The following is a 24,056-nucleotide window of genomic DNA, read 5'->3' as shown; positions in this document are numbered from 1 at the left end:
TTAAAATTTCGGATTTGCATTTTAGAAAGGTCAAACATTTCCTCTGGCTTTTGCCAAAGGCTGTTGAGCTGGATGTCACATTTATGATCCTGTTCTTAAAGCGAGCAGATAAACCCAGGGGGGATTTCAGTGTGAAGAAATGTAATAGTGAGAAATAGTGGGAAAAGAGAAGGAAGGAAAAAAGTCAAAAAGAAAACAGTGAAGTCACTTTCCGTACAGTATAAAGGTCACTGAGTAAAATGTGGAGCACTTATGTAATGGATCAAATTGCAATGTGGCAGGTGAATGTATAGAAGTTGAAGATGTTAAAGATACGGCCTGAAAAGGATCCCAGATGTCTAGACAAGTTGTCATTTTGGAAGGAAAGCCAAAAAAGGGAAATATTTATATTTAGGGATCTCACTGTAAATGTTCTGTCCTCCTTCCTCTTCCTTTCTTGTTTCTTTCTTTCTTGCTTTCTTTGCTTTTTTCCATTTCTTTCTTTGCCACAAATTTAGATTGAACGCTAATATTTTATTTTTTAACGTGAATATAAAGTTACTGAAAACTGGAAAGCATAGCATGCGATGTTCTACATATGCGACACGTTTATCTTCTCGCTGCACAATGCTGACATTTATCTTTCTGTTTGCCCCACCCCCCTCCCTCACACCCATTTATATGGTCCTTCCCCCTTTCTGTCTGATCCACAGGTGAGCGAGGACTGGAAGTACGTTGCTATGGTGATCGATCGCCTCTTTCTCTGGATCTTTGTGTTTGTTTGCGTGTTCGGCACGATGGGCATGTTCCTGCAGCCCCTTTTCCAGAATTACACAGCGAAAACCATCAACACGCCAGGCTGATTGTTTCCGCCAACAGACAGCGCCCCTGACCAATCAGAACAGCAGGACAAACAACAGAGGTGTGGTGGTGTGTGAATGCGCGTGTGTGTGTGTGTGCGTGTGTGTGTGTACTTCGGGGCTGTTGGGGATCTTAGTTTTATCATGTCTATGGAACTGGAATCAAAAATGCAGAGCTATCCCGTCCATTGACTTTATAATAACATTTTTGCAACAAACAACCATTTTTCTTGTATGAGGATAAAGTAAAAGACAGTGACACATTTTTCCTGCAATTTTTTTTTTGTTGTTGTTGGAGAATTACAACAGACTGACCTCCCCTCTCTAGTGTAAAGATCCACCCTCGTTCCCGTCCTCGGCCTTTCAGGGAGTGAGGACGCGGATTTTCTCCTTGTCGCACCCAGCCAGACAACACTGACTGCTTCACAGCAACGCCGCCACAGACGAGACGCCACGGTAGCGTTGGCTGACACTGAGGATCAGAGGGAAGGAAGGTTCATATTGAGCGTCTTGCTTCCCCGCCCCCCAAGAAAATCCATTATGTCAGTGAACCGATTCAGTATTTTTTATCATAGCGTAGCAGCTTGCCACAAGCATATTGCATCGAGTAAATAATTAATACTTCTATATATCAGTTCATGCAAAGGTTTGTTGATGACAGAGAGATTTCAGTGTGTTGTACGATTGTATAGCTATAAAAGGAATGTGATTTAAACCCCTGCACGCCAACACTAGACGTGTTGCAGATTAAAGGAAAACATAAAGGAGATACATATACGTGAAAGGAAAAACAAGGGGGGCAATATTACTGAAAAGTCATGCATAGACGTTTTTTTTTTTTTGTTTTTGTTTTTTTTTTTTACTTAAAGTGTTGCAGATTGCCGTACCAAAGGGCGCAGCTGCAGACGAGTCCTGAGAAGTGGATTAAACTGAGCCAAAATGTTGCAACCGAACAGTGAACGTGCTGGACGCTGGAATGTGATTTCTATTTTTAACCAGATGAAGTAACAAGGAGGCACTGGTTGGTTGTGCAGACAGCTACGTGTACCTCCATCGATAAACTGATGGAGGTACTTTCAAAGGCTTTGGGATAATTGTGCGTGTTAACATGGTTTCACATCTGTTTACTTCATGTTGTTGCCCTAACCAGACTGAGGTAGTGTCTTTTAGCTCCTTTGTCCTCATTAGAGATGCACCAAGAAAAGAAAAAAAATCGGCTTGTGACCTGAATCAGTCAAACCAGCCTGAAACCAGACAGATACTTCAAAATCCAGATATTTTTCCGGTTCAGGACACACGCCATCTCCGGAGGTACTCAAAGCTACCTAAATATTGCATCGTTAAGGCGCTTAAAATCATAGTCAGAGGAAGCACAGATATGTTGAGAAGGTATTTTGAATAAACAGGGTTGTCCCTGACATCTGGAGAAGGTTAATTCAGGCAGCTGGAGAGCAACAGTTTCAGCAGAGAGCAGGAATGCTGAACGCATTTGGAAATCTCAGATTGAGGATATAGATTCTCTAAGGATTACATGCTAATTCTGCTGATTTTGTCATGTAAGCTACCATAGCATGCTTAAGCTAGTTTAAAATCATTCATATTTCTGTTTTTGAAATTATAGTAAAACCTTGTTGGTGACACAATTAGTCATTTTGATCAGATCTGATCCTGCTGGGTTCTTGGTGCAATAAACAAACAAACAAACAAACAAACAAACAAACAAAAAAACATTTGCATTTGACACACCAATCCATTTATTACCAGACAAAGTCATATTAATTTCAGGCTGTCTTTCATCTTACATTATTTCCTAAATACAAATCACTGCGTTATCTCATGAGGAAGATTAAATTGCAAAAGATTTCTAGTGCCATTCGGTTATCCTTTAATTGTTTCTAAGGAGAAATCAGAGCCAACTTCAAGATTTCCAAAAGCGGAAAATCAGAATCACCACAGGATTCTGACAGGTGCATCTCTAATCCTCTCGCTCAGCGCCCGAGCTTTGATGTGTAAATGTGAACACCCTTCTGTATTATCACCTCTGAGAGTTGCAGTATAAAGAATGTGTGTCTTCCAACCCCTCCTTCAATTAGTCCCTGCCAAACTCCAGCCCCTTATATTTGGTCTTCCAAACTCACAAATGTCTGGAAGTTAGTCTTAATATTTCCAGAATCTTATCAGGGTCTTAGACGGTCAAAAGGACCTTTGCAATCACATGTGCAATTAAAAATCTTAAGAAATAAAGAAGGAGCTCAAGGGGATCAACTGTACTCGTAAGTGGAAATTGCCTAAAAAAAAAAATTGAGTGGAAACCGGAAAAGAGAAAGGACTCCCAACGTTTCACTTTAAAGGAAAAGAACTAAACACACACACACACACACACAAAAAAAAATGCTATGTCATCCCTGTCGTTGTCATCGTCTGTGAGTTTCTCCAGATTTCTGCAGTCGTGTGGCCAAGGTCTGCAGCTTCACTCGCTGGGAGCCGTCTCCCTCTCTGCCTCTCCACGATGGGATCACCCGTGGGGATCCCTGGCAGATCTCACACAAGTGTGAAAAGCCTTTCAGAGACCCGTGAATACTGTTGGCTGCATGGCTCTGCACCAGAGAAAGTGCCGCTGCCCACTCTCTGTTTGCTCCCCTCGACCTTTTCGCTCTCCTTCCTTTTTCCACTCACTTCCTCTCTGATGATTATGCTCCACCATCCTTCACCTTCCCCCCATTCCCGACTCTGAAATCTGCTCACCTTAACCGGACCAATAAAGGTTGTAGGTTCAGATTAATCGTCTGTGGCTCTTGTCGTCGTCCTTTACTCTTACACATCTTACACGTGCACAAAGCTTTCGTGTGCAGCTATAGCATAGGAGCCCAATAATTGTTGGCAGCTGTAGAAAGAAAGAAAACAAGAGGCCTGAATAGCTTTAACCTTTTTAAGGCACTGTAAACCGTACCTCTTTCACTTTTTTCTGTTTTAGTCTTACATCATCGAGCGACTTCAGTTAAAAATTTGACTATAGCCTGAATCTGGCACATTGACAGGATACATCTGTGTTCATTATTGCACACTCTCCCTTTAAACAAATAAATACACACATGAAACTTTCACCATTTTAATCGACCCTCAAACCACAACAAGTTTCTGCTTCTAATTTACACTGTATTAACATTTTCAAAATCTCAGTAATGACTTCAAACGCAACAACAAAAATAAAAGTTGAAATATACTATTACAGGGTAAAATGCACCAATGATGCATCTGTGTCTATACACATTGTTGTATGACAACAAAAATGTGTCTTAAATCTGTGTATAAACCTGTTTGAGCTCTTCTGCTACTATATATTGCTTTTTTGATAAACCAGGGAGTAATGCTGCCCCCTGGTGTCTATTTGCTCTCCTTTTTTTTATTCCGTGCTGCAATAAAACAGAGCCGACAGTTCACGGTTTAAATTAATGTTTATTCTTTCCAGGGGAAGAAACATTTAGCTTGAAGGTGTATCAAAAAGCAATTCCAGACAGGAGATGAAATGAGAAATCATATAATCACGTTTACAGTCACAATGAGACAAAAAGAACACAATAAATAAACAAAAAGCAACTATTACAGCTCAGGTCAGTGTGTTTTTTGTGTTGTTTTTGCACTTCAGCTTTATGACAGGATGTCTGTTACCATTTCCTCGCTGGAGCGTAGGGGGTTTTGTGTTTGCAACAGTGGATTTCTACGAGCCGCTCACTTCTTCTCCGGCTTATCGTTGAACTCCAGGAAGAAGTCGTTACAGGCCACAGTTAGAGCTCCAACCAAGATGACAAACTCAGTGAAGTCGACCTCTCCGTCGTTGTTTGAATCGAGGTCTTTCATGACCTTGTCCACAGCCTCTTTGTCCTGGGCATTCTGCATTTGTGAGAAAAAGGGAGTCAAAGATGTATTAACTGTTTTTCAGCTGAAACATATGTATGTGTGTAGGTGTGTGTGTGTATCTTGGTGTGCTTCCTTACCCCCAGGTAGGTGCCGAGCTCCGTGGTGAGCAGCTCTTTGAGCTCGGCCCTGCTCAGCGTGTATTTATCCCCCTCATTTCCAGAGTATTTGTGGAAGGTCTGGATCATCAGCTGCATGGCGTTCTCCAGGGTGGTGGCATTCTCTGAGTTGGGCAGAGACATTCTGGAAAGGAACAAAGAGTTAATGGGTTGGAGATGTAGCAAAAGTGGTCTAAGTGGTGCTCTCTCAGGTAGAAAAAGAAAAAGTCAAGCTGATGGAGGAGTAAAAGCATTCTGTCACTGGGTAAAATAAACTGATAGGAGTTGGAAATACCTAGAAGTTAGGCCTGTTTCCTCTCTGACAGTTTTCCTGGTAAAGATATATATATAAAAAATAATCCTCAATTAATGTGCTGCAGTGCGTGGACCTCTTAAGGAGTTTGCGGCCGAACATGCGAGCCAGTTGATATGGGTGAAATCAAACTCTGGCCAAACAACAAGAGGAAGAGATGCACTCAGGGGCAACCTGATCCGCCTTTTACTTTAGCTCAAAACGGCAGATACAAGTGTAAGGTCTTGCCTTTCTCCGACCTGCATCACCTCTAACCTGTAAGAGACTCGTTCTGACAGCTGCATCGGTTTTGTTTTTTTGTTTTTTTTTTTGGCTTACCAACTCATTTTCCTTTTGTGGAAAGCGAGAATCTGCAGCGTCAGAGATGAACAGAGGAGCATTTTTCAGCAGCTTTGGAGACACTGTTGTCCATAGCATGAGGATTACAGGCTTTTCAGTAATTGGGGAGGGGGGGAAAAGGGGGTGAAAGCTAATTGTGTGCTTGTTTTTGCTTTGCATCAAACAAAAACAGTGCACCATATCCATAAAACGCATTTCTAAAAATGAACTTTTCTTGTCATATGAAGGGAGATCTCTACTGCCAGAGACCGTCTTTTGGTTCTCACCTGAATGAAGATGAAGCTCCGGGCTTGACGGCGAGGTGCAGACAGAGGAGGCGACAGAGGCTGATAGGGAGGCTCTGGACGACGGCGCCTTAAATACAACCCATTTACTCCACCCAAACCACCTCCACCTCTCTCCCTCCTTCCACCTGTTGCCCCGTTGCATCTTCTCCACTCCGACTTCTCTGTTTACGCGCCAGACACCTGTCATCGACACGCGCACTTCAAGATCCACCTGCTGCTTGTTCCTGAGCTACTTGGACATGGCATTTTCAGAGAAATACTGAAAACATACATTTCAGAAAATTACAATATCATTTAAAAAAAAAAAAGGTGCTTATTTCAGCTATTAAAGAAAAGCAAAACTTATATAGATTACTTAGATCAAATGTTTGGTTTTTTTTGTTGTTTTTTTAGATGATTTTGTAATTATGCTTTACAGATTATGAAAATCCAAAATGAAAGTTTCTCATAAGATTCAAATATTAAATAAGACCACTGGGGGGGAAAGACTCCTGACAGCACAGTTGCCCAGTAATGACCCTCCACATTGAGGTCATTACTAAAGAACCTGGCTGTTCACACACTGTTTTCAGAAACCATATTAGTGGAAGGTAGAAGGAAAACGTGTGTTTTAAGTTCTTCACAGAACAGTGAAGTAAATCCGGTCAAGAGTTTTGGGGGGATTCACAAATTGTGGACTTTAGCTGCTGGAGCTTCAAGAGTCTCAGCACTTAACCCATCACATTCTGTTACACTATTCCTGAACCAACGACAACAGATGTGAAAAAGCACTGGAGTACTGAAAAGTGGTACAAAATCCTTTTTTCTATTCAAACACATAATCAAAGTTGATCAAGGTCCGGTGTGAAGTTTCCACAATCTGTGATAGCTTGAGGTCCCATGTCATAATTTTTTTTTTTCTTTTTTCTGAAGTGCATGATCAGTTCAGTCGCCTGGACCCTTCTAGCGTTTCATGCATCCCTCTGCTGACAAACCTGGACTTCCTGCAGATCACAACAGAGCCATATAGGCTGGCCACCTCGATGGCACGTTGCATTTATGCAGTAAGTCATGCAAAGCAATCGTGAGTTCCTGGGCGCAGATGCTGCACATCATTGGGACACAGTGTTTCAGCAGGTTGACACTTCTGTTAAAAATCTCCTTTTGATTGGTCTTAGATCGTATTCTATTTTTTTTTTTAGACATTGTTTTTGTGCGGTTTTCATTAGCAGTGTGTTAGAATCACCAAAACTAATAGAGAACATGCAAGTAACAGTAAGTGAATTTATATTTGGAGTTGAAACAGATATTAATCCAAGCAGTAAATTTAATTGTATGCAGGTGACAACTTGGTTTCAATATGCAAGTCTGAAGTATTTTTTATTTTTTTCTTTGCAATATTTATACCTTGGTTTATGATCCCCTGATAGTCCAAGAGGATTTTCTGAACACAGTTGGCTTTTGTCTTCAGATGACTTGTCAACTTTTTCTCTGATGATTTACAGTAAACACAGTGGTTTATCCTGTTGTGTTGTGCAAGCCATTTGAATTTCATGCCAAAACAAAGAAGGGAGTGCTAAGCTAAGTAATGAGCCAAGATCAAGATAAATAACTTCATAACCTCTGTGTTTGGGTGACTGTGTGGACGAGGTGTTCGCAGAGGAAGAAGGGGAGAGGAGGTGGGGGGACGAGGGAGAGGGGGATGGGTCATGCCTGATATAGTATCCAGCTGGATTAGTGCAGCGCTGGTGAACAGAGCCATTGCACCTGGCAGCCATACAGAGAAATCCCCATACAAAACCTTCACACAAAGAGAGGACAAAACACACATGAATACTTTAACAAACACAATCATGCTCCAAACTCCGAGGCGCTTTATGTTTGAGCAAACAGCATGAAAATAAAAGCTTAACCACAGTCACTTTTGAACGGGAACAGAAACATTCTTCAAATAGTCCGCTGCAGGCGCACTTCAGCAGGAACAGAAACATACTCTGAGACGGTTCGGATCACGAATCCTCCCCTCTTCAATGTGTCTGTGTTAAAGATAGCCGCAACGCACGCAAGTTTGAAACATTTATTGCAACACAGAGCCGTGAAATTTATCTTTGATTGTGCAGTTTTGGTAAGAGCGTCGTCCGTCTTGCTTATTAAGCGTCTTTGCTGAAGTATATGGTGTCAGTGAGTGGGGTGGCATGGTGTGAGTGCACGCTCCTACATGCCATGTATGTGGATAGTGTTGCAAAGAGGCAGGATGGGGGCACAATGGGAAGCATACTGTGTGTCAGGATCTGGTTGCAGCACTTCATGCATCTAGCGGCCGGTGAGTTTGGCTCGCCAGGGAATTCACAGCTATATTTAGCAAGTGCGGCAGGTAAGGAGAGGGGAAGGAACGCAGCGCTGCATTTTTACCTATCAGACAATGTGGAGAGAGAAACTACAGTGCATACAGCATCCTCAGTGTTTGCCTGCATCCCTGGTACTGCTGTGTGAAAAGCCCTAAAATTAAGTTAATCTTTGAGTGCAGCATAATGTCACTCTGAAACATTAAAAAAAATTAAATAAAATACAACCTTCAATTTGAGAGTGAAAATCTGTGGCGTTAGCAAATCATCTCTTACTGTTTGGTTAGGGTTAGTGAAGGAGTTCTTTCTCTTTAGCACTTCTTAAGATGGGAAAGACAAGAAAACATGTTGTTCTGTTAAAGCACGTATGTGATGATCTAAATAAGTCAGGGAATGGGCACAAGAAAGGCAGAGTGAAACGTTTTAAGCAACAGACAGGGACGCAGGTTTATGTTCCCATCACCTTCTGTGAGCAGGATGGTGAGGGATAAGAGGACTGTGGAAAAGAGTGACATCTTGGGGTTAACATTTCTCCATAATAGCCAGAAAAGGTAATTTATCAACTGGTTGTTTGGGAAACGTACAGAAAAAAAGACCCACCATCACACCATAACGTGGAGCTGATGCTGGGATTTGACCCAGAAATGTGAGTTTTGGTCAGATGAGATACAAGGTGATGAGAGATAAATAAACTAAATAATCTCTCAGAAGACAAGAGTACAGAGACTAGATTGATGTCTTGGTAAGAAACAACTTTTTTTCTTTTCTGCTCTCCATACAAGTAGCCAAATATCAACCTGTTCATTATGAGACAGGGAGATGAAAATATTCTAAACGTAGATGTGGTTTATCATATGAAGGACCAAACACTTTTTTAAAATGTCTTATTTAATTCATGACACGTCGATTATTTTGTTAAGATACTTATTCATTCATTAAGCAGTTTACCGAATGTTACCGAAAAGAAAATGTGTAAAGAAAAAAACAAAAAAAACTACATTCCACTCCAGTTTTAATACAAAGTGTTTATTTGTTACTCATGTTTTCTTTAAACAGTTATACAAAAGGACCAACTGAGAGAATTTTAATGTATAAAACTGTGAAGATGAATCTTTAAAAAAACATAAAAATAACATCGGAATTCAGTAACATGACTGTTGACTTCTGATAAAGAGAAAAGTACACATAACGGCTGGAATGTTTCGATTTTAGAAAGAAGAGGATGCGCTTTAGTTTGACGATCTTGCAAAGACCTCTGCTCCTATGACGAGTTTGGCGTTTGTTCACTCTTGCTCTGACTCATACTGTTGGCAATGTAGCCAATCAGAGAGAGATATTCCTGGAAGTCGACTTTTCCGTCGCTGTCGGAGTCCAGGTTCTGCTGCATCTCCTTGATAGCAGAAGAACTGTCTGTGTCCTGCCATGTGGGACGCAAAGAAACAATCTGGGTTAAACGGGTTCAGCTGCGATGCGTAAAAGAGCAACCGATTGTACGTGGTCTCACCTCCATGATGCCACTGAGCTTGCTCTTGACCATTTTCTGGAAGGTTTTACTGTCGAGGCCCTCTTTCCCCTTGGCAGAACTAAGAAACGTTGTCACTATGGTCTTAATGGCTGACTCCATATCTCTACAATTAGGAGAGACAAGGGCAGAGGAGGACAGCTGAGTGTGGGGAAGTGACAAAGGAAGATACGGTCATATCTTAGACTCCCAGACTCTCAAACATTATGCCTTTAAGTGGATCTCTTGGGAATTTAATCAAAAGAGGTTATTTTTACAGTGTCTTTTCTTTGCATATTGCCACATTGTAATGATAAACGTGTGTTTCACTGGATTTTATGAGACACACCGACACCAAGAAGTGCAGAATAGTTAAGTGGAAAGATAATTTCACATAGTTATTGAACATTTTTGCAAGTAAGAAACCCCTTTCTGTGTTGCCTCCAAATAAAATCCACTGCAACCTGTTGTACTCAGCAGCTGCATGAATAAATAGCTATAATACACCTAAATCCAGCTGTTCTTTCCTAAGGCCCAACCCAGATTCAGTTGAGAATCTGTCACTGGATGACTTAATAATTGATTTTTGCAAAGGCCTACTTTGAATGTGACTGACCTACTTTGAAATCTCATCCATCTCCTACATAGAAATGGGAAACTAGACGTGCAAAACTGGTAGACACAAAAGATTTGCAGCTGTAATTGCAGTGAACGATGGTCCGACCAAACCTGACTCATGCGGACTGGATGAAAAAGGCATCCCACACACCTTTCACATTTTTATGTAAAAAAAAAAAAAAATTATTTGAAATTTATGCATTTTCTTTACACTTCAGAATATGCACAACCTTGTGTTGGTCTGTTATATCGCCAAAGAAATATGTGACAAGATTCAGAAAAGTTTTGGTTGTACTGATTGTGTTCGTCCTGTCAGAGCTGAAAATGTTTAATTTCTCACCTTCATTAAAGTAAGTTTTCATTTAAAAAAAACATCAGGCGAGAAGTGAAGTAAAAAAGAAAAATCAATATAGACTCAAATAAAATAATAGAATCAAATGACAGACATGCTGGCAGAACAGCAAGATGTCAAACAGCTGATTTAACTTTTCATTCTGTAGTTATGCAACATTTTTTCATAATGTGTGCACATTCTTCAGCACTTATGACTAACAGAAAAAGCTAGAAGAATATAAAACAAAATAAGGTTGCATAACTGTGTCGCAGCTAAGCTTTGCTTTGCATAAGAAAGATGGGAAACACAAATTAAGTCAGCGCAGAGAAGAAAACAGTGAGGGGAGTGAAGTGGGAGTCCATGAAGGTAAAGCTATGATCTCTGGCAGCGGATATTTGATCCTAAATTTAAAAAAAATAAAAAAAACACTCGAGGCTCTGAAAGTTCAGATTACTCCTCCCTAATACCCGTCTGCTGCGGCAAGACGTGACTCACCCTGGTCATGTACGAACCATGAAACATCACTCAAGTGGTCAAGCAAACAACCTGAACACAAACACTGTGCATTGCTCCATTTGAAGGAATCTGAACCAATCCCTGGATACGAAGCTTTCCATGAAGCTGCTGAGCTATAACAGATACGATTTTGACCCAAATTTTTAACTGTTTTGAACTCAAAAAATGTCAATTCCGTCATGTCACTGCACTAGAAGAACGGGTATGATGAAATCTCATCCATCTCCTACAAGATCAGGATCTTTATGTTGCTCACGCTGGTGCACCGCTGTGGTTTTCTGGGACACCTGAGCAGAGCAAATTATTACCAACACCTGAGCGCCCTCCCACCCCTCACCACAGTGACTAATAGCAGCTGGAAACAGAAGCTCCTGTTTCACAACACTCTGCACAAATGAAGGCAGTAATGAGAATATTTCAGCAAGACTGCTGACGGCAAATAAAAAAGTACGCTTGGACCTCTGTGAACTTTACCAGTGAAGTAAAAACGGTATCCTACAGAAGCAGGCAGGGACACAAATCTGTCTCGTATTACAGATGGCGCGTCGCTGGTGTTAATTTATGAAGGTGACCCAAAACATCGTGTGGTTCGCCCACAAGATGCAAATAAACATAAAGAAACGTCAGTGAAACTAATGAGATGGGAATTATAACTTTTTTTTTTTTGCTGTTTTCTACAGATCAGCCTTTCAGGTCGTCATCAGGGAAATTGGTATCATCTTTTGAAGAGAGATGCATATGAACTTTTTCTGGATGTTGCATTACAACTCAAAAAATGTATTTTTCTGTAAAAAAAATGCATTTTTTTAACAGAAAGCTTGAAAAAATCTTGAAAATGTATAGGATAAACGTCTTGCAGAGAAATCCAGGGTTTTGGTTTTTCCAACATTGTCATGCAGGCCAAAATTTAATTTCATCTGTCTATAAAAAACTACTTCATTTCAAAAATAATACACACATAACTGCTGAAGCTCGCACAACTTTTTGGTAAACCTCCACAATTTTTTTTAAAAACCCAAAAGTCTAAAAATGACATTTCTGTCCCGCTTGATTATGCAAGTTGTGACTTTTTTTTAAAAACCCAAAAGTCTAAAAATGACATTTCTGTCCCGCTTGATTATGCAAGTTGTGACTTAGCTTGTTTTTTTTGTTTGTTTTTTTTTTTTTTTTTAGATAATTTGTTGACGTCTTGGCGTATTTCTGTTAAAAAGAGACTTGTCTGTTAGGTTTAATGTCGATGTGGGGGTTTCCTTCACAAATACCGAGCAAAAAAAAAAAAAAAAAAGAGCTGCTCACAGCTGCAATCAATTAAAACTAACTGCTGTTGGTGAAGTCAACTCGAGTGACTTTAGAAAACAACAACCAAATCGAAGCCATAAACTTCTGATGTCTTGGATGGAGGAGTATGGAATCTGACTGAAACGACGACATCATCATCAGCAATGATGATGTCGTCGTTGTGCTAAATACGATCTGTGGCCATTTCTTAGCCTTAGAACGGCTTGTTTGACAGTAATCATCATTACACACAAAGCTTCATTTCCTGTTGCTTAAAAGCAGATTCCCAAGTAAGAACCTGCAAAAATGGCAATGTTGTAACACTGCATGTTGTTTAGCACGGCACGAGTTTTTATAATGGATAGTTGATTAGGAAGATTTCCTGCCTTATGAAAGCACCTTAAGAATAACTTCATGCCAACTGCTCAGTTTTAAACGTGTTTTAATTACTGCATTCGTGAAGGACGACAATATTTCTGGTTAAAATTTCACTTAATGGCTTTTGCTTTTAACCCAACAAAGTCAAACTTCTTGGGTCTCAGTAAGAGATAAGCTGATTTTTTATTTATTTATTTTTTTAGTAAATACAACCCGTTTCATACATTTAAGAGTAGCAATATGTTTGTATCCGTCTGTATGTTTGGTGTCATTACTGAAACGTTAACCTCCACCTGTCTTAATCTGTGACAGGTTTCCCTCCAGGGTTTTGTTTTGTAAATGTGAGCCAGTTCATTTCAGGGCAGTTAACTCAGTTCAGGCTTTTTTGTTTGTTTGTTTGTTTTGTTTTTGTTTTTCTAAAGTGGTAAACTATGAGCATTACTATATAGTTTTAGTCCTTGTAAAATAAACCTCAAGCTCATTCTTGCACAACACCAGCCTGGAAAAATGCTGGAGACACTTGAGTCGAGTTGATCGGTATCAGCAGAGCGGAGTGAGGCTGCTCTGCAGGATTTCCAGTGTGTATCGGAAACTGCCCAGAGGCCGCGGCATGAGTGATGGTGACGGATTCCTCGGGCAGCGGCGTTGGGAGTAACTGTAGAAGCTGCTAGATCCTCTATCTGACACAGATGCCACACCTTAAAACTTACACTAAACCTACATTGATACACACATACACAAATAGACAAACACACACACACACACACACACACACACACATATGCATATCATTAGAAGGTCAGCTTGGACTTCTGCTGCATTAACCTAATTAGCAGGTGAGCGAGAGGCAGCAACCAAACCCTGGGTTTGGTTTCACCTCGACATACAACGCGCACACAGCTAACCAACCAGCAAGAAAACATCTATCATCAGCATGCTGCTCATTGTTATTTAATAAGCTGCTATGAATGTCCCAACACCTTCCTTACATCCTTCACAAACCAAACAGCAAAGATGACTGCACACTGGAGTGTGCGGTATCGGCATCGGTGCAAAGAAAAACCGTCCGGCACACCGCCATCCGTCAGCGTCGCCTTTCAGCACGACGGGGAAAAAAATTTAACAGCAAGACGCTTTGAGTCGAGGCGGCAGGATGACAGAAAAAAAAAAAAAAAAGAAAGAGAGGAAACGCTGGGGAGGGGAAAAAAGTGACCTGCAATGGTCAGTGTTTGTTCTAAATGCATAAGGGGATATTTCGAAGGTTCCCCTCGGCACATGTTCGCTCCGATTCAGAGTGTGTGAAGATCAGAATGACTCATGTGGAATGAATGCTTGTGTGAAGCTACGCTTTTTGTTTTATTTGTCCCAATGATTCTGTTTAGGGGGAGTTTGACTCTTTTGTGTCGGCTTATAGTGGACATTTGCAGCACGTATTAGTTCAGAGATTCACCATCTACGCTGGTCCTTATGTGAATTCAGACTGCAGATATACAGGTTTTCCTACACTCAATTTATTTGAGAGACACAGAGTCTCTCAAATACATCCTCTAATTTTAATATCTTAATATCTGCATCAAAATAGCCTTTGGTAGTTGCTGTAATTGATGGCTCAAAGACTTTAGCTCCCTACCAAACAATCCTGAAGGAGCATTTTTGGCACTGAGTTTGTGTTCAGTGTACAAGGGCAATGATCTGAAACACACCAGCAAGTCCACCTCTGAATGGCTCTAATAGAACAAAATAAGCATCTAGGAGTAACCAAAGTTCAGACCTAATTTAAGGGCAGATGTTGGACTTTAAGGAAACTAGAAAACCCTCCAAAATGGCTGAATTGGTACAAATCTGCAATAAGCAGTGGGCCAAACCGCCTTCACAGTGATGTGACCGAATCGTTGCTAGTTACGCTTAACACCTAACAACAGATGCTGTTGTTAAGTAATTAGGTGTGGCAGGAAATTATATTTTCACATAGGGACATGTTTGCATCAAACAATTCACAGTATTGACTATTGACTGCCTATATATAAGTCACATTAAAGGTTTGCAATTTTACAAAAATATATTGCTGAATTTTGAACTGACTCCAAATTTTCCTGACTCCCTTCTTTCTTTTCCTTAATGACGACGTCTATTGGTCGTGAGCATGTTGGCCAAATATACATGTGACTGTGATTTGATATATTGTGCAACTCCATTTCACATCAGTTGTGCCAACTTGTGTTTCCAAAGCTCTATTATATTATAACGAGTAGATGATTTCTTACATTTGTACTTAGAACGTGTGAAATAAGATGCTAGGCAGTAACATTTTCACAAGTAACCTGTTATTCTGAAAAGGCTCAGGTTGCTACATTCATGTAAGCAGCCTGAGCTGATTTATTGTTTCTTGATTGATTACAGTGTCACATTAGACGCTCATAAACAGACACTGGTATGAATGTGCAGCAGGTGATGACTTAATGTGTACATAAGAGGTGCCATGTTCAAACTGGTTCAATGACTCATGTAGGTCCTTCTTGTGCGTCTATTATTTAGCAGCCACGTTAAATGGGTTAAGCTAAGCTGAATAAAAAATGTTACTTTTTTTTTCTCGGATATCTCGGAAGATCTTCAACAGAACATCCACAGAACCTCTGCAACTTTTCTTTTTGGGGGGGATTGTCAATCCCAGTGACTGATCCGCTCCACCCAGTTCAGGTTTGTTTCATTAAGGTGTGACCGCCCCACCTCGTCCCTGTCAGCAGTCAGGTCACTGGCCTCCTCCGCGTCATTAACTACACCAGACCCGGGCTATACGAGTTTCAGTACCGGGATCTTATCAAAAACTAAATAATTCAGGCTGATAAGAGACTACACAGATCTAGACTGAAGACCATATGCGCGTTTTAGGAACTGGAAAAAAAGCACGGTTCTGATAAAGCTGCCGCGCTTAGCGGTTGACGGTGCACGGTGTCTCTCGTTTAAATTTAGCCTCAAACTAATCTTGACAATTTGTCAAGCGATTGGAGGAAGAAGTGACACACACAGGCAGCAAATAAATAAATAAAAAAGGGTGAGTGGAGAGTCCGGTTTCTGTGGAAGTGTAAAAGGGATTGGAGTTGAATTACTAACGAGGGGAAAACAAGCCCTGGCGGTCACCACAACAGACACTCCCAAGGAAGATGGTCTTGAGTTTTTAAGAAAAAGAGAGAGAGAGAGAGGGGAAAAAAGCAGCCTGGAATCTAAAAGCTGCTTTAATTAGAAAAAGCTTTGCGCGGCATGAAAGCTCCAAAAGAAAGCAGGACTCACCTAAAGTGCAGGAAACAAGAGAACAGAAACTCTCAGCAGCTGCTCTCTTTCCTTCTTCCAGATCCTCCTCACCAGATTAAACAACAGCGCATATCTTTTCCGTGATTTAACCTCCACTCCAGCCAACTATTTTTTTTTTTTTTTTTTTCGTTGTCACAGGGCGTGTGCCTGAGAGAGGAGGAATGTGGAAAGAGGCGAAGCTTGAACTCTTGTTTCAAGCAACACTTTCGTAAAAAGAAAAAAAAAAGAAGAAAAAAACTAGTATAACTCACGGAATATTGTCTGCCTCATAAATCCAAAGCAACTTATGTAAATTTTTTATCATTGCATATCTATTTATATGTAAAAACCAAGTGCGCGCGCATGTTTGAGTTGTTCCAGATGTTCGAGCCACACCCTGAAACTCGGAATAAACCGACCTACATAAACAAGGGTTTTTTTTTTTTTTTCCCATTATTTATTTAATTGAATTGTTTTTTCTAGTTTTCAAACATGAAGTCCGTGTCTCATCCCGTCACCACCACACCTCTCAGTCCCGGATAGGCAGAGAGGGAGGTGATGTTTTCCAGGAATCAACCTAGCCAAGAGCGCTCACACAGAGCTTTTTCAGACAATGCTTTCCCACCCAGTAGCTTTAATGACTGGCTTGTGAGCACATGTAGCTGGGAGTGAGTGAGTGTGTTGGGCAATGGCAAAGGCTGGTTCTGGTACAACTGAAACTGTCTCAGTAGCCGGCCCTTGCCCCTCCTTCTGTCAACTACGCAGACAGAGAGGGAAGACTTGACCGTTTCATGTTTCTCACTTGGGCCTCAATCTGTAGGCTGTTTTCACAAATGAAACACAGACAGGTTCAAATTCAAGTAAGTTGTATCTGAAAGTGTCAATGACCCAGTTGAGTTGTAATATGTCTGCATGTAAGAGTTTGGACCATATTTGGTCAATACAGTCCAGACTTCTACATAGAAAACTGTAAAGTGTCCCTTTTACATTGAACTAAATCATATAACTCAAATAAGATCTCAAAATCATTTCAATCTCTGTGTACTGGCTAAGAAGTAGCCTGTGTGTTTTTGCAACAAATCCCAGCCAAACATTTTGATTTAAATTTAACACAAGATGTTGCTTCACTCAAACATATTTTCACTTGTCAAATCTCCTGCAGAGAGAAGAAAGACTGATATGTTCACATGGGATGTTTGATATATATATCAACTTCGCAATAGTTAAGAAGTGCAAATTGTGGCCATCAATGTTTTTGTACTGAAGCAAGAATTTGCAGTTTGTAGTTATCTAGCTTTGAAATTAAAAGTCAAACATTCTCGCAAGGTGAGTTTAGCTTTGAGTCTTTAAAACTTTGTATTCAGTTTTAGTTTGGTGACACAATTTGAGTGACATTTTATACCTTGACCACAAAACATTTTTTTGTTAGTTTTGTTTCTTTTAACGTGGGAGGACAAACCACACAAACACAATTATCTTAATCTTTAGAGTTTTATTAACATTTAAGCTATGTTTTTAAAAGGTTTTAGCTGGCAGCTTTACGCATTTTCAACACCAAGATATCAATAAGAATTTACCCCTAAAATGCTTTGCAAAATGTTAAAAACCAATTTTACTGAGTAAATTTAAACGGTTTCTTTTGTTAGTGCAGTCAGTAAACTCACTGGCCTCTTAAGCGGAGGAAACTGGCTGAGGTGATTTCCATTTTGGAGGATTTCCCTTTTCTTCCATGGCACACAGAAAGTTCAGTAGCACACATTAAACTTAACAAAAAAAAAAGTATTTAAGGACACACTATTGGCTGAACCCCCCACGCTTGCTCGCAAGAGGCCCAATCAGCTGCCAGAACTCCAGGAAGCTTAGCTCTCCATCATTGTTCTTGTCCAATGAGCTCATGAGCTGGTCAATGGCAGCAGGGTCGCCAGCATTCTGCAGGAAAAACAGGAAAACACGTGTGTGAGACACTACAAAACACAACCTTGACAGGCAACAGATGACCTTGTAAAGAAAAAGAAATCTCACAAGTGGACAAAGTGTCAGAGGTAAGGCAATGCCACTGGCACAGGCAATCAGGATGAGAAAAGCCTTAAAACATGCTGCATCAGCAGAGTTGGTTTGGCCCAGGATTCCCTGGCTCTGTCACCACCGTGTGGCTGCTGCGGATGATCTCAGCCTTGCACGCAGAGGAAACTCATGGAATTTTCCACACTTGGAAAAGGCAGCCCTGTATCCTCTGTTAGGCCTCATGAAGAGCTACTTTCTGTCAGTGGGCATTCTTGTTAGGAATGCAAAGCGAAAGGAACAGAAAGTCTTACAGCGCGTGTGCCTGCAGGAGAGCGGCGCCAGTTCTTTCTGTTTGAAATTCCTTGTTTTTTATACATAAGCATATTTGTTTCCTTTCATTGAAACCGTGCAACACCGCATGGAATGTCATGGCTGGGATTCACGTAATTGATGACGACCACAGCAGTCAGATGACGCCCATTAAGGCTTGACTTCCCCACCATGAAATAAGTGTTATGCACGCAATCTTCCTCTCATGTGTTTCATTTTATTAGACTGCAAAGTGGATGTTCAACATACATGGACATGGACATGTGTTTCGAAGAATGAAGCCAAGATATAATTTCTCAAATGTGAAGGTAACCGTAGTGTTCAAAACACACCGACAAGATGCAGCCGCAGGGGAAGAAGAAGTCTTATGATCGACTTTATCCAGAGCTCACTGCTGCCAGAAACCAGAAAACTCAAAACATGAGAACAAACATTGTGTCAATGCCTTATTTGACATCTGAATATCTTGTCAGCTCACAAACAAAAATGCAAAGAATTAACTAGTTGAAAGAGAAAACACATTTTTCATCAATATGTTTTTTTTTGTACTAAGGATGAATAAAAAGAGAAGAAAAATCTCTAAAAGTATCAAGAAGCAATGACGCCTGGAAAAGCTGTCCTCCATAAGTTTTTAAGGTCGTTGTTTTGGACTATAGTGATACAAATATTTGCACCTTCATGAATTCTTCTGCTTGTTTCAAAACATTTTTGTTTACCCGAACCAACTTTACCTTTTTGAAAAGTAATCGCTCCCTTCTTCAAATCCAAAAACTTTTTGTTCTGTCAAACACAGAATTATCCGATTATCCAATCTGCAGAGTCAACAAATCACTTGTTTGCTGTTGTACAAAATGAATTAGGCACAAAGATCTCAAAAACAAATCACACTGAGATCCATTTCCAACAAATGGAGGAAATATGGAACAACAGTGAACCTTCTGGCAAAAGTTACCACAACTCATTTCAAACATCATTAAATAACCCAAACAGCATCTAAAGCACTGAGACATCGTTTTCTTTATTTAAGGTCAGTGTTCATCAACATTAATAAGAAAGAGACTCAACAATTCCTGGAAAAGCCCCAAGGTAAAAGCCACCAATATCCGCTCCTGGCTTATCAAAGGCCTCTCTCACAATTGCTGAAAACTATCTTGAGGATCCTCAACACTTTTGAGAAAATATTCTGTGGTCTGACGAGACAAAAGGGAAACTTTGTGGAGGCTGCGTTTTCCTCGATGTCTGGCCTGAAACTACGTGTTGCAAATCAGAGAACAATACATTCTGCTCTCCAGTAAAAAGAAGAAAAAAAAATCCTGAAGCAGAATATCCAGACCTCAGTTTGCGAACAACTTAACCTCTGAACGGCTCAGAAAACACAAGATGTATGTTTTGGAAAGGTCTAGTCCAACTCTGAGCTTACTGAGAGGCAGGGGCCGCATCTTAAACATGGGCCATCTGACTCGACCTTTTAGCCATTCTTGATCCATTACAAAATCTCAGCCTTTTAGGGAAACATTTGAAGTTAAGCAGATCACATCAGACTTTACAAAGCAGCTGCACGAAACCGTGACATCTCAGCAGAACCTCGGTTTGTTACTGCTCCTCTCCTACCTTCACGAAGCCGGAGAGCTCTGACTTGACCAGTTTTTGAAACTCGTCCCTGCTCAGCGTGTCGGAGGAACCATCTCTACCAGCGTACGCCTTGAACTGGGACACCAGCACACCGATGGCAGTCTCCATTACGGGCTGAATGTCAGACGGATGGATCTGTTTTTAGGGAAATCCTTTAAATACAAAGAGAAATGCTCTCAGGGATAATAGTAAAACATTTTGAAAACTAGCAAATTATACAAATGTACATTGAGTCCAACAAAAAAAACAATGTTTGCCTCCATAAAACGGGTAAAATCTCACCTCCTCAAAGAGAGTGTTTGGTGTGTTGTACCATAGCTTCTCAGTCTTTTTAAAGCCAAGCTGTCCTGGTAAAGAAGTTAAATCATTGCCTTTCGACTTTTTCCATTGACATTTCACAATTCCTGTATTGCACAACTAAAATGTGTAACCAGTCTCTGGTTTTGGTAATTATTAATTACATGTAGTGACATGAACCATTGGAAATCTGACCTTATGCAGACATTTCACATTGAGACTTTTTGTAGAAGGCCTTCAGGATGACATTAGTTTGCTTTTTTATTTCCCACAGATGATGTTTTGGAGCTTGTTAAACCATTTCCTAATGCGAGGTTTATGATGCAGAAGTTTCTGCATCCATCATGAAATCACATTTTCCTAAATTCCTATTTTGTCCTTGTGCTCAGCACATGATGGCATAAGAATGGGCGACTTCTGAGTAGAGTATGAACCAATCCGATAAATTCAGCCCAATCAGATTTATCAAACCTGATCAACTTGTTTAAGATTTGATTGTGAGTTTTTATTCATTACTTTTTTTTTTTTCTCTACTAAATCTCCTTTAGAGTTCCTGCAACTTTCTTTTTTTTTCTTCCTTTTACACACCCAAGGTGTAGATAAAACCTACTTATCCTACAAGATTTCCTTTTGCACCGTTGACAGTTCGGTTCTCGGTCCAAACGAGGACATTCAAAGGCCAGCTAAGGAGAGGCTCGAGAGAGATCTGAGAGCTACAAGAGATTTCTCTTCATCAGCATCGGAGTGTGTGCAGCCCTGCACCTGCTGACGTCCAAATTTGGCTTCTGCAGAGAGGCGGCGCTACAGCTTCACATCGGATCTTGGTAACGAGTCCCTTCGTCAGTTTTATTGTGACAGAGCGAAGGTGCCTTGAAGTTCATGCCTCTTCTTTTCTCTCTATCCTCATTTTGATTGTGAATTTAAATGTTATAGTCCTTTAAATTTCTGATGTTATCACACAATTTGTCCATCTGAAGTCAAGTAAATTTACTGGCACAAAAATCAGAGTTTGAAAAGTGCGTAGGTGTAGTGACTAATCCTTTTAATGGCTCTATTAATGACTTTACCATCCTGAAGTCCCTGTTGCTATGATTATTCTGATCACAACTTATAATTCTGATTCTTTCAGCCCATGTTCAGCACTGAAAAAGCTGCTTGGATAGGAGGGAGGACATCTTTAAGCAACAGGAGAACTCTAGTTTCCTTCTCCTTAAACGTTTAGGGTTTTTTTTTTTTTTTTGTCTAGGATGACTGGAAATCTACACCAATATTTATTCTATAAACAGGCCGTAAATAAGCATTGAAACAACAAAAGTTAAATGAGCGAAAAATGTGTGCAAGCACATCGGGTAGTTTTTAAGAGAATTCACACAGTTGAAGCAAAACATGTTTCTTTTTTATGTCCACAAAGCTGTGAGCAGAATGCAGCAGAGAGAAAACCAGAAGCAGTTTATCACCGATGACCATGTAGTCTGGGCTCCAGAAACTGTTGAGAACGAGGCACTTGGGTTTCACCTTGGAAAAGAGGATGTGCACAACTGGCATATTAGGGAAGCAAGTTTGTCCTAACAAGCACATTGGCTTTGCCATCCACATATCCCCAAACATCGCTTTCACATCTCTATGGAACGGCTGTTACGCAGACATGCACATCTATATCACTTTTTACCTAAAATAGCAGCGTACGGCCCTCGTTACGTTCCCTTAGCTGCTGTAGAGGAAGAGGAAAGAGGAAACTAAATGGTTCATCAAGATATTTCCACTGGGCAAACATGAGAGATGCTTTGTTATTAATATTTTCCAGCTGGGGCTGAATTTAGAGAGTTATTTAAAAAATAAATAAATAAATAAAGGAAGTACCAAACAAAGGCATACACATCAAACTTTTCCCGTATTTTTCATCTAAAAGCTAAAATGTACTTACTGTAAACGTTGGTAAGAGAACATTAGTGAATATGCAGCATCATGAAGACCGAGGGACGCAGCAGGAAGAAAGTTTTGGAGAAGGTTGAAGCAGGGTAAGGATATAAAATATCTCAAACTTTAAACATCCCAAAGAGCTGCTGCGTTCAACCCATCACACAACTGCAAACCTACCGACTCGCCATTTCAATCTCCAGCAAGCCATGTCAGGGCCACAATAACCACATGAAAGAAGCTGACTAACATTAATATATATCAACCTGAACACACCTTGAACGGCGTCAGCAGTGAACAAGGAAGCTGGCCAGTTGAACGACTGAATACACACAATCCTGGAAGACTTTCTGGAGGCTGCAAAAGACTTGAGTCAGAATCTGAGCTGTTTTGCAAAAAAAATAATGATAAAAATCTGTCTCCATGTGCAAAGAGAAATATACTATTTGCACTGCAATGTGGCTCTATACTGACTCAAAGGCAGATTACAAATGTACAAAAATCTGATCAGATTTGTAGATGGGGAAAAATCAGGTATCTTCTTCCTTTTACTATGCAATTACACACTATTTTGTGCTGCTCCTGAACATAAAATAGCACAACTGGTATCTGGTTGGAATCTGATAAAATAGAAAAAGTAACTAAAAAACTACAAGGGGTGTGCATTATTTGCTTTTGCAAATAAACTGTAGATTTCTACACCAGGACAGAGATGCAACGACTTCCTGGACCGATGGATTTTCCATCAGGGAGACAAAAGGCTGCTCATTCATACACAATGAGAAATTAATAATTGACTTGACACATGTGTTGTTAATACGTGAGTGGAAACCAAAGTAACTGGAGCAGAACACAAGAAGTTCACCGCTGACATTTGAACCACAGGCCAAAAAGCTGCAAGGCAACACAGTCAACCATCACAGTCAACTATCCCAGTACTGGATCCATTTCATCAGAAATATTTAATCTCTTTTTGTTTCATAATGAAAGCTAGATATTTACTACAGGCAACAGTTTCCTCATCTCAAACAAGTGCAATGATCAACAAGCTGAACAGGTCCTGACTTAACATGCTGTCATGTCTGGTTTCTTTCATCTACTCAGTTTCTTATTCCACCAGCGTATTTTCCCCACACATCGTAATATCCATTGGTTAAAATGAAGTAGGAACAAAACGAACATCCTGGACAGAAAGGTTAACCAAACATCCACAACATATGGACCAGGTATGACTGAAACTTGTAAAACATGTTCTACTGTAATCTTAAATGTGGCAGGCAAGTTATCATTTTTCCACACACTCTACAAATCTGGAATCGATGGAAGAGCAGCAGGAAGCCATTTGAAGCTCAGCTTCCAGTTTACGGCAAACTATTTTAGGTGATGGCTAAGATCTGGACGAAGGTGTGCAAAGAAGGCGAGACAAATAGATGACACTCTAGCCTATGTGGTGGAAATGTAACTGGTAAATGCAGAAAAATCTTAAGAGGGGGAAACATCAGACTGGTCAGCAGGAACTCTCAATGTTTCCTCCATCTGACCTGAAAATCATTTGAGCATTTTTTAACCCATGTGTCTGTGGAGAAACACAGAGGTCATCCCTTCTCCAAACTGCTATCCTCTGGTCCATTCAGATTGCCAGGCCAACTCTACTTATGAAGCGCTTTAAAACTGTGGCAGCTGAAACAAAGTGCTGCAAACTGTAAAAACACAAACATATACAATCAGTTAAAACAAGGTCAAACTACATCTCACTAACTAAAAAGCAGGTGGTCAAGTAGTCTCTCTAGTGTTCAGGTGTAGATTATTCCACAATTGAGCAGCAGCAGTAGAAAAATCCCTGGCTCC

General features: G+C 40.4%; 4 protein-coding genes across 6 annotated transcripts in view; 1 reads left to right on the top strand and 3 right to left on the bottom strand.

Moving 5' to 3' along the window:
* chrnb2 (cholinergic receptor, nicotinic, beta 2) overlaps positions 1-5,818 on the top strand; it is a 28,043-nt gene extending 22,225 nt beyond the window's left edge. The window contains exons 6-7 of one of the 3 annotated variants that reach the window (XR_001662647.1): positions 693-901; positions 5,732-5,818. Coding sequence is in view for 1 of the 3 variants with exons in the window: in XM_007556114.2 (XP_007556176.1) it covers positions 693-842 (150 nt within the window). In the remaining 2 variants the exon portion in view is untranslated. Of the gene's footprint in view, positions 1-692; positions 2,570-4,802; positions 4,822-5,731 lie in introns of those variants that run through there. The other 2 variants (XR_001662646.1, XM_007556114.2) reach the window with 2 other exon arrangements.
* On the bottom strand, positions 1,702-5,851 carry s100t (S100 calcium binding protein T). The gene is made up of 3 exons (XM_007556113.2): positions 5,771-5,851; positions 4,835-4,997; positions 1,702-4,730 (listed from the first exon to the last, which is right to left on the bottom strand). Exons 2-3 carry the CDS (start codon positions 4,994-4,996, stop codon positions 4,569-4,571), a joined length of 324 nt encoding a protein of 107 aa, XP_007556175.1. The 5' UTR covers position 4,997; positions 5,771-5,851; the 3' UTR covers positions 1,702-4,568.
* A 3,269-nt stretch (positions 5,852-9,120) lies between these two features.
* On the bottom strand, positions 9,121-16,167 carry LOC103140808 (protein S100-A1). The gene is made up of 3 exons (XM_007556112.2): positions 16,029-16,167; positions 9,620-9,743; positions 9,121-9,532 (listed from the first exon to the last, which is right to left on the bottom strand). Exons 2-3 carry the CDS (start codon positions 9,737-9,739, stop codon positions 9,377-9,379), a joined length of 276 nt encoding a protein of 91 aa, XP_007556174.1. The 5' UTR covers positions 9,740-9,743; positions 16,029-16,167; the 3' UTR covers positions 9,121-9,376.
* A 1,346-nt stretch (positions 16,168-17,513) lies between these two features.
* Positions 17,514-22,107, bottom strand: LOC103140806 (protein S100-A11-like). The gene is made up of 3 exons (XM_007556110.2): positions 20,277-22,107; positions 19,974-20,146; positions 17,514-17,957 (listed from the first exon to the last, which is right to left on the bottom strand). Exons 2-3 carry the CDS (start codon positions 20,100-20,102, stop codon positions 17,823-17,825), a joined length of 264 nt encoding a protein of 87 aa, XP_007556172.1. The 5' UTR covers positions 20,103-20,146; positions 20,277-22,107; the 3' UTR covers positions 17,514-17,822.
* Positions 22,108-24,056: the final 1,949 nt, after the last annotated feature.

This window comes from Poecilia formosa, unplaced genomic scaffold, assembly GCF_000485575.1.
Source record: "Poecilia formosa unplaced genomic scaffold, Poecilia_formosa-5.1.2 Scaffold77, whole genome shotgun sequence".
NCBI classification, from domain to species: Eukaryota; Metazoa; Chordata; class Actinopteri; order Cyprinodontiformes; family Poeciliidae; genus Poecilia; species Poecilia formosa.
Note: the sequence above shows the minus strand (reverse complement) of the source record. Positions and strands in the feature narration are given on the sequence as shown.